The sequence below is a fragment of the Simochromis diagramma genome, unplaced genomic scaffold (assembly GCF_900408965.1).
Source record: "Simochromis diagramma unplaced genomic scaffold, fSimDia1.1 OVJJ01000596.1, whole genome shotgun sequence".
Lineage (NCBI taxonomy): Eukaryota > Metazoa > Chordata > Actinopteri > Cichliformes > Cichlidae > Simochromis > Simochromis diagramma.
In genome coordinates, this window is record NW_024387245.1 from 10,174,619 (window position 1) to 10,189,008 (window position 14,390).

Sequence of the window (14,390 nt, forward strand, 5' to 3'; positions counted from 1 at the left end):
TCTGCAATCTGGTAGCTGAAGAAGTAGTGAACTGAAGAAACAACCACTTTATTTGGAGAAAAATAAAACAAAAAAAATGCAAGAATAGCCCAGACGTCCCAGTTTTACACTAGCACATGAACGCAGCTTACATTTGTGGATCTATGCAACACTGGAAGTGTAAAATTACTTTTTAAAACCCCACATGGGCATATGACATCTGTCTATCAGGCAATTCATGCGCACACATTTAAGGTTTTGTAAGTGAGGGAGTGTGTTTTTAAACATTTGTATACAGACAAAGCTTTTTAAAAGGAGAATTTGTCTAATTTGTGAAGCCGAACTTTATAAATTGTGCGTAATGATCAGTATTTATTCCGGTGTGGAATGAAGCATGTGCTTGCGAGTCCTCAAAAGTTGCCGCATCACTGCACACATTAGTAAATCTTAATTTATGCTTGTGGATCATACCGTTCCTTTGGAGGCCCATTTGCATCTAGGTGCATTTGAACATGTGTACCTACCAAAATGGCCAGCGAGTGTATAGTTCATATGTTGGCAGCATAAAATTCACAGATATGTTTTCTGGTTCTGCAGCTTCTCTTGCATAATGTTTACACGGGCATTCTGCTGCATGAAAACAAGACGCGTTTATCACTATTGGAAAGCGATTTTCAAAATCTGGGATATAGAGCCGCAGCAGGTGTGTGGTTGATAACTAAAGGAAAACATGCAGTGAAATTAAACTGATGTAGGGAAGTTTGTTTTGGGTGTTGTCCCTTTTCCTCACTGAACTTAATCTTTGTTTTATTTGCCCTGTTTTATTATTAATGATTAATAAAAAATGGTTGACATGACGCATGGCTCTTTGCCTTTTTAGCTTGCAAGGGTTTGTGCAACTCTGTTTCATACTAGGCTCCACAGAGTTTAGCCAACAAATACCATTATCCAATCAGAAGGAGAAAATGAGGCATCGCCTTTTGGCGTTACTTTTCAACAAAAAGCTGTGGCAGCAGTTGCTAGAAGCAGTTAATCACTGCTTATAACAGTTCAAGTGCACCGGTGGCCAAATGTTTTGCAGCACATGCCATGCCTTGTGCTTGTGATTATTATTTTTTTCCATCTCTTGCTTAAGATGGAGGGAAAACAACATTTCTTGAGTTATTTGGTGATTGGATAACTTGTACAATTTGCATCAGTAATCGTGATCCTTTTTCAGGGTTTGGCACAGAAGAAATACATTTTTGTTTTTACTCTTGCCTCTAGAGCTCTGGCTAATTGACAGTTTTTCCACAAAATGTACAGTGAAAGCATCGTGAAACCTGCTCTGTTATAAATAAACAGACGTGTGGACAGCAAATTGGAGATCTCAAACCAGACTACGCTAAAGCTTTGAGACATTTTCATGTAAAAGCAGCTGAATTTGGTCATATTAAATAAGGAGTTATTAATTTGAATTGTAATAAATGGCTTTTCTTTCTAAGCTCTTTCTGAGTGACTCTCATTCAGTCACTTTTCAGTATTCACGGTTCTGTGTAGAAGTTGCCAAACTGTCTGTGTACATTTCATCCGTGTAGGAGGAACTGTTGTAATCTGAAGTGTTTTTGTGTCTGCTTGGGCCTGACACTGCAGTGTCGTGATTTTATTTTAACTACAACAACAAAACATTGCATTTTTCTATGCCTTGCACACAAAACAAAGATTTGATGTCTTTCATATCCCCGAAGTGGAAACGCGAGACATTTATCCTGTCGTCTTATCTCGTCACAGTTGTTTGTATGATAGTTCCACCCTGAATGAACGGATAAGAAAATTGTATGCAATTCTGGTTTAGGTTTATTTGCTACCGTCATTGTTTGGATCGCTGTGTGCTCAGCTTTTTCTCAGTCAAGGTTTTTCTTGCAGTCTGGAGGGGAAATAACAGAAATTGTATCTCTGTATCACTGCAGTTAATTATCAAACAAGTACACAGGCACTCGAGGCATTCAGACTTTATCATCCAGTCTTGTCCTCGTACGAGTGAGACACACACCTTCCTCGTTTATATTCATAGCGGTCCCATTCTTAAGCGTTAACCCCAGTGCTTTTCCAGAAGAAGTGAAATCAGTGCAAACAGCCATAAAATTGATTGAACCCACGAGATATCAACTCAGGTGTTCACGTCCATGGCAGCACATCCTCCAGTGACCCTGCAGGACCCTTGCTTGGTGCTACCTGTCAAAATTCAATTCAGGACCAGCAGTCGCTGACCCGGCTGCTGCCTCTCTCTTTCTGAGCGGCTCTGATTGAAACACTCACTCATACACTTGCAGGCCCGATTTCCATGCTGGTGAAAGCCCCCTGCTGCAGGTCAGCCACAAACATGAAGGATTGGCAGAGCCGTCCCCTCCACCACTGACTCGTTCTTTCTCATTTTGCTGCTTCGCTGGCGATCACTTGGGCAGATATTTGTGGTGCATCTGCTGTATTTTAAACCATGATCTCAGATTATTTGTCACATGTTAATTGGTGTGCTTTTCCCCTCTTTTTCTCTCAGTGGGGAACCATCTCAGTGCAATGGTACATCAAAGGTAAGCAGAAAACACCTGAATATGTCCTGTGTTCATAGAAGTGCACTCAGTTTATCAGCGTATTTTCTCATACAAGCACATGCATGTCTGTGGTTAACAGTATGTTGTTGTGTCGTCAAAGATGAATATGAACCCAGTTTTACATGGTTATCATAAAGTTGTTGCTGCTTTTGCTTTTAAGTACTTTTGCTATAGTTTAACAGTAAATTAAATTAGAAAAACGTAAAGCAGTTTTAACGTGGACTTGTGATTATCTCATCATACAAATATTAATATAGTGGTGATCACATTAAATGGGGTCAAAGTTTAAAGTGATGTGGTAAATTTTTCTCAGTGAGTCAAAAGCTCGGGCTTATTAGCTTTTCTTTCCTACTCTTGGCTCTGTATGTAATCAGTGTGAGCAGATATTCCCTAGTATGGTCATCTCGGCCCCCTGCTGATTTGGCTGCAACCACAGAAGCTCCACACACCTGCTGTTCAAACCCTCTGTTTATGAGCGACAGCCATTCACAATAAAGTTAGCCAAAATTTGTTTCTGACTGTGGGTGGACACCAAGCCTTGGTAATAATATTTTAAACTGTTAGTCATGCAAAGCTATTAATGTCCAAGAATAAAACGAATATGGTACTCAAATTGATCCTCATAGGTCAAAGCAAACCTTTTGGTTCAAATTGTAACTTCCTCACAATGTTATAGCCTCAAACAAAATAAAATGAAGTAAATTATGTGCCCTGTGATGGACTCGCAGGATGTGCCCCAAATTTCAGAAGTTATTCTGTTGATTGTATAGAAAACGGTCATTAGTTGTAGTCCCAATAATTTCAGCATTATTTCTTTTGATGTGTACAAGATGTCTCTGGCAGAAAGGCAGAATATTGATCATGTACCAATTTCTTTCAGGGCTTTTACAACAGAAGACTTCAAAGTGCCTGATAAGATGGTGGGATTCAGTAAGTAGCCTAACATTTGGCCTGTAATCATCAGTATTGACATTCTGCTCAGTTTTTGGGTCAAAGCACTGGGCCTCAATCTAAATTGTGGGGCGGGGGAGAAAAGTTAAATGCTGAAATTTCTCTCTTTTTGCTCAGTCATTGGAAAAGGAGGCGAGCAGATCTCAAGAATTCAGCAGGAATCAGGTTGTAAGATCCAGATTGCTTCAGGTAAGTCCAGTTTAATCATAAACATAATATAAAAACATGGTGGCAGTGAGGTCTTTCAAGGTGGCAAAACAAATGTAATAACACATAACATGGTCACTTTTCATTTTGTATTTAAATACTGCGCCGTGTGCGTTACTCACTTTTATTGTGTGCAGCAATAAAAGATGATGGTGAATGTTGTTTCCTCTGAGGGTCAAACCGTGGATGGAAAGAAGTTTGACATAAATTAAATGTTGACGAGGTGAAAAAGCATTAAAAAAGCCCCAGATGAAAATTTAATTTATTGTATATGTATAATGTACAATATAATATATTTCAAACTCACATCTTCTGTTTTATTTGGTCTTGTTTTGGTGACACATTGGGTTTCTCCAAAGCTTCAGCCTTCCATTAATATCTTTTTTTCTTTTAAGTCTGAGCAAACTTGCTAATTTTTCATGATTGTATTTTAAAGATACAATTTATGCTAGCAGAAGCCTCGTGTCTCTGCCAGAGGCCGTTCTGCATTTGCAGCATACCTGCAGATTAAGAAAATAGTGAATTCAGGATTTTGTATAGAATATTTACCTGAACTTTTTGTTTTTATCATGCTTTAAGTTTGCATGAGCAAGCTTGTACTTTTGTGGACTTAAAGTATGATGTGATAAGATCAATTACTAAGTTTTCTGCTAAGGCTAGCAAACTTGGTTAGTAAGCTGCATTCACAAACTATAGCTGAAGCTCACATGCCTGCTAATTAGTGCAAAGTCAAGGACTAATAAAATATTAGAAACACTCAAATCCTGGAGCGCAGACTTCCTGGATGTCTGTTCAGGCTGAATTTCACTGTCAGATTCCAGATAGTGAAAGTTGGACTTTAACATGTGTTGCTAACTTTTACCATTTAGGGAAGGGGAAGAAAGTCTAAATGCAGGGTTTTTGTTTTTGTTTTTTAAACCAGGTTGTAACCTATTGCATAACATAAGAGCCAGTCGCAAGTGGACTTTACACTTTAGAGGACCTGCAGTTTGTGGCACTTGGCATTTTTATTTTCCAGCCTCTCTGTGGCTCTCGTCTTTGTTCTGCCATTCATTTATTCTTTGTCTTTGAGCCTAGTACAGAGGGTTTGGGAGTTTTGTTTCGTTTTTTCTTCCCCACTCAAGCTAAATTAACAAAACCGAGGATTGTCTTCGCATAGTTTGTCCAACATTGGTTCCAGTGTTACTCGCACAACTATCAGCACTGTTTGTGGGACATGCAGTGTTCGCCACATCTCAGGCTGTGGTTTGTTATCATGTTAAGTTGCAAGTCTGTGAAATATGTTGCTGAAAAATGAAACTCACGTTTTCTAACATGCAGTGCATTCATTTTTTTTATTGCATGAAACTAAAACTTAACCAAAACTACTTGTAAGTGCAAAGATTTATTTTTTAGTGATGAGTTTCTTTAATTGTCTGTTTTCTTGCAGACAGTGGAGGCATGCTGGACAGACCCTGCACGCTGACTGGCAGTCCAGAGAACATAGAGTAAGTCTCACATTAACTTTGACAGATTAGCTGGAACTCCACATGTCATTAGGAAAGTGTGCCCTTTTGTCATTCAGGGCTTGAACTCCAGTCTCTTTTCACTTGAAGTGCTGATCAGTGAATGAATCACCTGAGCTCATCTTTCACAACTGCAAAGCGTTTTCTTTGGGGGTGGTTGTGCAGGTTGTAGTGACAAATCCCTTGTCTTGCTCTTGGCTCCATCCCTCCAGGCAGGCAAAGAGGCTTCTGTGCGAGATTATCGAGCAGTGTCGGTATGGTCCAGGCTTCCACAATGAGATGGACGGCAACAGTTCCATTCAGCAGATCCTGATCCCTGCAAACAAAGTCGGCCTGGTGATTGGAAAAGGAGGAGAGACCATTAAACAACTGCAGGTCCGCGAGTAGATGCACTGCACTGATAACACAACACATGCACTACAGTAAAAACGAACCATGGTGATGACCTGATTTTTGAACTTCGTATTATTATTGCAACATTTTGCATACAGATTGTAGGACTATAAAGATTACAAATGGAAAGAATGGGTTTGGTGTTTAACAACTGTTGGAAGTTTCGGGGGACACGTCACAGCCCTGTTGCACAGGGTTAAACTTTATTTTATTTTTTAGAAGGTGTGTTTAGTGTTAGTGTGTTTGAATCACGTGACTGTAATTAAAAATATCCCTTGAAGTGGTAACTGTCTGCTTTATCTGAGAGTTCTGCAAAAAGGACACTAAAAGCACAAAGCCATCCTCTAAAAGAGGTCTGAGGAAGAAGGAAGCAGCTCTAGTTCTAAATTATCCACTGACTTACAAACTGCATCTTTAGAACAGATCAAATTAAGGTGGTCAAGTTGAAATTGATTTCTTTAGACTAGTTCTTTTGGGACAAACTTAAGGTTTGTGTGATTCTTCATCGAGCATTTAGGAATGAGTAAAGTGTTTGACCTGTCCAGTAGAAACTGACCCAAACTGAAATCAGCTGCACTCTGTTTTAAGCATTAATCACTGGAGTAAGAATAAAATTGTAACAATCGGAGGGCCCTTTTCAAACATTTTTCAAGGGACCTGTTTCAGTACCAGTGTGTGTTTTGAGCCTTGTTGTCAAATGCAGTGGTCTGATTGGTCAGATATCTTTATTCACATGTAAACAAACAAACAAAAACAAGCTTGATTCAAAACTAAATGCCACAAATATATCCTGCAAAAGTACATGGTTTGTGTGAACGGCTGCATTCAGAATAGTTTTGTTTTAGTTTTTTAACAACAAAAAAAACATCCTGTTCTTTGAGATGTGCTAGAATCTCCTCCTTTTTGGAGCGAGTAGTATTTTGTTCCCCAGGTAACTCTTTGGTGGTTGTTTCTTCTTCTGTCTGATTGTACCCCTGCAGGAGAGAACAGGAGTGCAGATGATAATGATTCAGGATGACCCCATGCCCACTGGAGCAGACAAGCCCCTGAGAATCACTGGGGATCCCCACAAAGTGCAGGTCAGCCTCAGAAGTGCTCAGTGTGTGCCACTATCTGTCCTGTTTTACACTCAATTTTACACATTTTATGCCTTCAGCCTTCGACTCAAACATTTTATTTCAAAACTTTTTATTTTTTTGAGGAGCGGTTCAGTCCGACTTGGCTGTGTTTCACATGCAGGATTGTTTACCCAGTATTTGAATTTTCTTCTTAGCAAGCCCGTGAACTTGTGGTGAAGCTCATCCGGGACAAAGACCAAGGGGACTACAGAGCTGGCAGGGCAGATTTTGGCTCCAAAATGGGTGGAAGCAGTCTGGACGTGAGAGCCTTTTTCTCTGCTTTTCAGCTTCGCGACAGCCAGCTAAATTTGCTCAGAGTACATTTAAGCGTTCTTCATTTTCCTTTCTTTCTGTCAACATAGGTGGTTGTGCCTAGATTTGCTGTTGGCATCATCATTGGCAGGAATGGCGAGATGATCAAGAAGATTCAGAATGACGCTGGGGTCAGGATCCAGTTCAAGCAAGGTAAAGAGGATTGAACAAGGCCTCATTTTGGCCATTTCTGCCTAATACGATTGGGTCTAGATTAATTACTTCACATACAAGGGAGTAGCTGATGTGCATCTCTGGTATTTTAATTAAGCTGTCGTAAAATAAGCTGTCATCATTTGTAGTTAATGTAAACTGTAGAGTAAGAGGTCAAGAAAGCCCTTAAAATCTGACATGAACGACACACAAAATATGGATTTGGTACAACCACGGGCTCTTGAGTGTCTTTGCAAGTGCTTGAAATCAAATTTTTGTACTTTATTATAATAATTTTACATTTGTAAAGTGTTAAACTTGTACATTTTGGTCCTTATCAGCCTACCTGCATGTAAAAGATGACAAAATTATAGTTGTAGTGGTGATGTACTTTACAATCAGTCACAGAAAGCTTTTTCTGAATTAGCCCAGCTGTCAGTAGCTGTTCATTCAGAAGTTACGGTTTTGTTTGACATCTGTCTCCTGGAGTGCGTGCGTAGTTGGTGCATTTTCATGTAAATTCTCTGGAGACGTGTCCATGCAGTCAGGAAAAAAACAGGCAGCCACTAAAGTTAGAAACATATCACCTATATTTTCTTAATTTAAATTCAGAAAAGTATATAAAGTCCTCATGCAGTTTAAGCTTCTCTAAAAGAACTTTTCCTCCCTTGAATGTGGTTGTTCAGATGACGGTATCAGCCCCGACCGTGTAGCTCAGGTGATGGGACAGCCCGACCACTGTCATCATGCGGTCCACCTCATCAATGAACTCGTTCAGACAGCTCAGGTATGTGCTTCTTAGTCCCCATGTATTTGCATCTGTTCATGCAAAGTTGGCTTTAAATATTTAATTAGACAATTTGTTTATGAATTATTTTATTTTTATTTTAAAGTCCATCAGAGCAGTCGCTCATATGCAGGGATTTTTTTCCTGACCTCCAACAATCTGTCAAGTTCTTTTGTGTCTTTATTATAATGACCTTTCTCCTGTCTCCTCCTGACAGGAGCGAGATGGATTTGGCGGCGTAATGGGACGTCGAGGGCGAGGTGACTGTAACATGGGAGGGCCTGGAGGTCTGCAAGAGATGACATATGCAGTACCAGCTGATAAGTGTGGCCTGGTGATTGGCAAAGGTAAGGAAAATGTTCTGGAGATATTTAAACACAGATACAGTTTTTTCTTTTAAATATCACTAACGCTTAAGCACAAGATGCTGTTTTTTGTATTTGTTTGAGCTGATGTTGCATAAGCCTGATTAAAATGAGCAGACTTGATAAGAGTATCCAGCTCAGCAGATTGCAGTTTCCATTTTAATAACTGCCGTTTGGTGTCCTGCCTCTGAGAGAGACTGATGAGGAGAGGAGGGGGTGAGTGACCACCCTCCTATTATCCCTCCAGGGCTCATGTATACAGCACAAGTGGCATTCATTGGCTTCACTAAGGGCTTAATGACGGGGATAATGCGTGTAATGTGACATTAATTGTTAAAGGTGCATAATAACAGCCCTCAATCATGTGGAAGGCTGCCTGGCATCTAATGAGGGTCTTTCAGCCCAATAGAGTGCAGCGAGGGAATGAATAGGAGGAATTAGCTTATTGGCTATTCATGCCCACTCTATTGCCAGCTATTTAAAAGTCATTGACCATTGCATTGGAAGGAGCTGTGTGTGTGTGTGTGTGTGTTGTATGCTAGGATGGATGCTGCCTTAGTGTGTGTGTGTCTGTGTGGGGAAGGGCGGGTCAAAGGGGGCCTCTTTACCTAAGATAAAAACATGGCAATAGAAATGTCAAGTGGCTTTTGTGCATGTAGTGGGGCGAGGGAAACAAATAAACCTGGGCGTTGCGTCCCCCTCTCTGTGCATTAGCATATGAAGTGGGCCAATATGGTGGAGATGGCGGTGGGTCTGGGTGCTGTCAGGCATCCCTTAAAGGATGCAGTGATTAATATCTTTACGATGCCATATGCAGCTCATTGCCCCTCTGTTCTGACCTCATACACACCGCCACACCGAGCTTGACGAATCAAGCCACCCACCAACCTACTCAGACGTTACCAGAGACGTGAAGTTAGTGCAAAACACATAACCAGCATCACAAAGTATATATCAGTATATCCGTACATTTGCCGTAGTACATCTGTATATATATGCTTAACTTACCTGTATATAATTGCTCTTATTGCACTTCTGATTAGATGCAAACTGTATTTCGTTACCCTGTATTTATACATGTGTAATGACAATAAAGTTGAATCCTGATCCGAAAGTTACACCGCACAAGTTTTAACCTGAAACATCTAAACCCACAGTGGGCTGCTACCTTTGCTACTGGCTAAAATTAACATTTGTGTAGGAACTTTTGTTATTCATCATAATTTCGACCACTTGTTGTTGTTGTTGTTGTTGTTGTTTTAATGATTTAAGCTTTTAATGATGTGATTTTGATATGGGGTTGTTTTGCTAATTTAAGCTGAGTGAGTAAATATTTAAAAGGGGGCTGTGACTTTTTCAGCTCTTCTTGTCAAAGAGACAAAAATAAACTACCAATAAGTACGTCTGAGACTTAATAAAATGTTTAGTTTTTTGTTTTTTGGGGGTGTTTTTTGGCTCTTTGGGGGGGTGTTTGGGTTTACACTGTTTATATACTGAATTGTTTGCACTTTTAGTCCTCTTTTTATTTATTTAATTTTAAATCTCATTAGTGACAGACTGCTGAGAGCACGAAGGCACGTTTTTATCTACTCCGGTTTTTTTCTATTTCATTTTTTAAAATTTATTTTATAACTTCTATTTTAAGTTTTTAAACTAACCAATGAGATGTTAAAATAAGATGTGATCTCTAATTGTTTATTTTCTTTGGTAGGTTCCTAATCTTAAAAAAAAAAAAAAAAAAAAAAAAGCCCAACCCTTCATTTGACTTATGTAAAAGGTGTTAAAAATATATATAAACAGTCTTCGCTTGGAGATTAATGTATTTGAATGGGGCTACAGGTTTGTCTGTTTCCCTGCTCTCCCAGTGGAGCAGAGACTTTCACTGTTTAAAAGTAAATAAATAAAATTTTTACCTCAGCTGCATTTAGTTTGTTATTAGGCTGGGGTTTCAGTCTCAGCAGTATTTCATTTTATTTGGCCTTCTTGGACAACAAGTCAAATGGTGCATTGGTGTTTATCCCATAACACGAGTCAATACCCATCCTTATTTTTTTTTTAAAGTGGGAAAATACTTGCATGCAGTTCAGCGAATATACATTTCTGTTCGTGTTTTAGAAGTTTTATTTATTCCACTATTTCAGCTATAACACCCCACTGTAATGTCATATAAAGCTGAATTCAACGACATTAGAAACATCGCTGCCCGTTCTGCTAATTCTACTTTCCCTTAATGCCACTAGAAGTTTTATTTTCCCCACCAGCAGCTAACCAGTCCCTTGGCTTCGCCCTGAATGCTGTCACCAGTTGCACTTTTGTCTCCCTCCTTTTCTCCAACTCGCTAAACCAGTCTCATTAATAAAGCCTGTATTATCTGTCCTCACTACAGCCCAGTCCATGAAATGAATAGTCGGGGTCTTCATTGCTCTCTGCTGTCTGACTAGAAGAGCTCATAATGGCTTCATTAAGGCAGAAGTTTCATTTGGTTGACAATGGGTTAATGGCCCATGTGCAGTCTTTTGGCAGCATGGAATAAGGCTACCGGAGGAGGAGAGATTTTTGATGAGCGCTTTCATTCGGAGGTCAGCCAGGGTCATCAGAGTGTCAGCCACAAGTGAACAAATATGTAATTGATGTTGGGACAGCCCCGGTGTCCCCCCGGGAAGCACCCTCGGAGACCCCCTCCTCCACCTCTCATCACAGAGGACAACACCGAGTCAAGAATGAAAGGGGGTAAAAGAGACAAACGATATCCCAGAAGGAGGATACGCTTCAATTTTGGCCCCCTTTCTCCTGCCAGCTATGTTTCATTTCTCCCTGCTGGTGTAATTGCTCTCCCCACACGTCGGGAAGCTGGCATCCGATGCAGAGGAGGGGCTGTCGTGCAGGAGATGTCTTCCTTTGTTTCCTGATTTGCATGGATGTTACAAGAGAATGGTAGATAAGTGGTGAGACACATGCTGTATTTTTCTTAAGGTAGCACTCTTAGATTTGGTCAGAAGAGAAAGTTGGCCCAGTTCTCGCTCCATGTGTTGTGGAGCAAAGCACCGAGTCGGACGTCAGAAGAGAGGTTACAATGACTTTGGTCTTCATGCAAACCCTGTAAGACAAACTTGACTGTCTCGTATTGAATGACCAGAATGTGTAGTGAGCGACAACTGTTTTCTTCTCTCATTGCTTTAGTTTTGATGAAGTCACACACAGATATCATTTCCTTCACTTATCAGGTAATAACCTAATTTAAAGTAAAGACCTTTACACCCCGGCTGCGTGAAATCTGTGCAAATAGTTCATGCGTTCGAAATATTTTTCAGAGTCGCCTTTATTTATTTTGTTTTGTTTTTTGATACAGCCGTGCACACGGATTTTTATTTTTTTAATTTATTTTTTATTTTTTCTTCCCATATCTGAATAAACCGATCTGGCCAATCAGATCATTACACTAAAATAATACAGCTTTACATGTACAAAAGCTGTCTTGATACAGCTCCAACTCTGATGAAACCACAGAAACAACAGGACCAGCTCATCATCGCTTGGTCTCATCTTGTTTTTAACTGCTTTTTATTGTAATTTCTTTTAGTTTTTTAAGGGCAAATTTCTCTGTGTGTGTGTGTGTGTGTGTGTGTGTGTGTGTGTGTGTGTGTGTAACACAGCCAGTTTGACTCTGAAAATTCTGAATTTCGTGAGTTGGGTGTGTAACGGCTTTTAGCCTCTCGGCCTTAGAAAGATGGCAGGATGTATAGATGGAGTCATAAATAGAAAGAAGAGGGGAAGCTGTTATTTATGGTTTTTACAAATTCAGTCATGCAGATAATTGGGAACTAGCGGTATATGAAAGCCAATTGTTAGGAAGGGCTGTGGACATCAGTGATAGCAGCAGCATGGAGAGAACAGTGGTAATGAAATCTAAAGTGGATTACAGCTCCTGTAAATATTAGTCCGGTGCATTCATAGTCAACAATTAATAAAACTGAGACGTTACTAAAATCGTTTCCTTGTCTGGAGCTTCTTTCAGCTGCTCCCGTATTCACAAAGGGTTGTCACAGCGGAGGATGAAGGCTCTTCTTGACATAAACCTCTCAAGGATTTGTTCCTCCTCTTGGTCTAGAGCGAGGGCTCTTTTAACATGTTAGGCGAATGTGTTAACCACTGTGCTAAACACATAACCTTGTTCCCAATTAGCTGTAAGCTTTTCACTGCTTTATTATGATAAACTCTGACCAGTACTGATAGTTGAGCACTTCAGATCTTGGAGTTTACTTGGAGATTAGATCTGGAGTCTTCTAAACCCACCTCAACCCACAAGTGTTTGGCGTTAGTGCTAAATGCACTGTTGTTTGAAAAATGTGTGCAAGCTGCATATGAAAATTGAGTGTGTTTTTGTGTTTTTTCAGGTGGAGAAACCATCAAGAACATCAAAGAGCAGTCTCGTGCCCACGTGGAGCTGCAGAGAAACCCGCCGCCCAACACCGACCCCAACGTGCGCATCTTCTCCATCCGAGGCACCCCTCAGCAGATGGAAAAGGCCCGCCAGCTGATCAATGAGAGAATTGGGGTAGGTGGTCTAGCTCCAGCCCCCCACGATACTCCCTCCCCAAAATGTCCATTGTCTGGTCTGATATTCATGAGCGCACATGTCAAAGCGGGGAGCTTCTCGGTTGAGCTAGGCTGCTCTGGTCCTGGTGGCCAGCAGGATGTCACCAGAGGTTAAACATGAAGAATCCATCAAATGGACTTAATGGAGTGCATCAGCGCTCGGCCCTGCCCTCTGACCTTGCCTGTTGGCTCCTTTTAAACACAAGTGTGGTCTCCTCTCTTTATCTTGTCCAGGGCCCAGGAATCGGGGGGAACAGCACCTTCGGTATGAATCCCTACAACCAAGGACCAACCACTCCCCCGCAACAGTAAGGGTCCATTTCTCTCCTCCTCACAGTGCATTTTAACACATACCTATGTGAATATAGATGTTCAGCAGATGCCGTTTAAACTCACGATTGCATTCTCCTGTTTGAAGTGGGCCTCAGACGTTCATGACTGGAGGATGGGGGACAACTTTTCAGATATGGCAACCCCAAGGACAACAGGATAACGGTGAGTAATTTCACCAAGAATGTGCTTCTTTATCTAGACGAATACTGTGATGCATTTTAAGTTGTTTTATTAGCTATAAATTTGAAAACGGCGACCAAAAGCTCGGCAGCAGAGCACGACTAGCTCTGTTCTCAGTCTTTGGCAGCTTTCCCGGAGGTTATCCACGTGTTTCTTGCACCGACGTGTTTTCCATTTGCTGTCGGTGGAAATCATCAGAAAGCAGCATTGCAGATGGAAAAGCGGAAAAGTAAAATCCAGCCTCAGTAACTCTGGCGGCATTATCTGTGTCTGGTTTCAGGTCACAATGGATCCCAGACGGGCCAGATGGACTGGGAGCAGTATTACAAAAAGTTAGGCAAGTGTCACTCAGGAAAAAAAGAACATTTATCCTTTAGCTCTTTGTTTTACTCTTTCAAGACTGAAGTAGAATCTCATCTGTGCACATTAATCTTTATTCACACAAGCCTGTTTTTTAAAAAAAAAGAAAAAAAAAGAAGAGAAAGTCAGTGGAGTAGAAAATAAAAATTCTGCTCGTTATAGGTCAGCAAACCCAGGCCCAGAGTACTGTTCCTGAATACAACAAAGGATGGGGTATGTAGTTTTACCGTGTTGTTTTAGGAGTGCAGTAGATACGGATTTAAGCATATGCTCAATTCCTGCATTTGTTTCTTCTTCACCTAATTTGTTTTTCCCCTCCTTCTGTTCAGGCCAGGCGGCTAGTCCTGGATCTCAGCAGACCTCCAATCCTGACTACAGCACCTGGGTTGACGTCTACAGACAGCCGATGGCCTTCTTCAGCCAGGGCGCTCAGACGCAAGCCCCGGGTCTTCAGGTGAGGTCGGACTCAAATGTACAGATGTTGAAGGATCAGCTCGTCTTATACGGCATGCATTCAGTTTTATACTCCTGGAGTAAATATTAAAGTTAGGAGGATTTTT

At 40.8% G+C, this 14,390-nt stretch overlaps 1 protein-coding gene across 1 annotated transcript in view; it reads left to right on the forward strand.

Moving 5' to 3' along the window:
* The window catches only part of fubp3 (far upstream element (FUSE) binding protein 3), a 28,469-nt gene that overhangs the window by 11,759 nt on the left and 2,320 nt on the right, over positions 1-14,390 (forward strand). The window contains exons 3-18 of the mRNA XM_040000156.1: positions 2,516-2,549; positions 3,451-3,500; positions 3,639-3,710; positions 5,158-5,215; positions 5,446-5,608; positions 6,607-6,705; positions 6,900-7,004; positions 7,107-7,209; positions 7,896-7,996; positions 8,214-8,343; positions 12,756-12,916; positions 13,192-13,265; positions 13,376-13,452; positions 13,751-13,807; positions 13,993-14,043; positions 14,160-14,284. Coding sequence (XP_039856090.1) covers positions 2,516-2,549; positions 3,451-3,500; positions 3,639-3,710; positions 5,158-5,215; positions 5,446-5,608; positions 6,607-6,705; positions 6,900-7,004; positions 7,107-7,209; positions 7,896-7,996; positions 8,214-8,343; positions 12,756-12,916; positions 13,192-13,265; positions 13,376-13,452; positions 13,751-13,807; positions 13,993-14,043; positions 14,160-14,284 — 1,460 coding nt within the window. The remainder of the gene's footprint in view (positions 1-2,515; positions 2,550-3,450; positions 3,501-3,638; positions 3,711-5,157; positions 5,216-5,445; positions 5,609-6,606; positions 6,706-6,899; positions 7,005-7,106; positions 7,210-7,895; positions 7,997-8,213; positions 8,344-12,755; positions 12,917-13,191; positions 13,266-13,375; positions 13,453-13,750; positions 13,808-13,992; positions 14,044-14,159; positions 14,285-14,390) is intronic.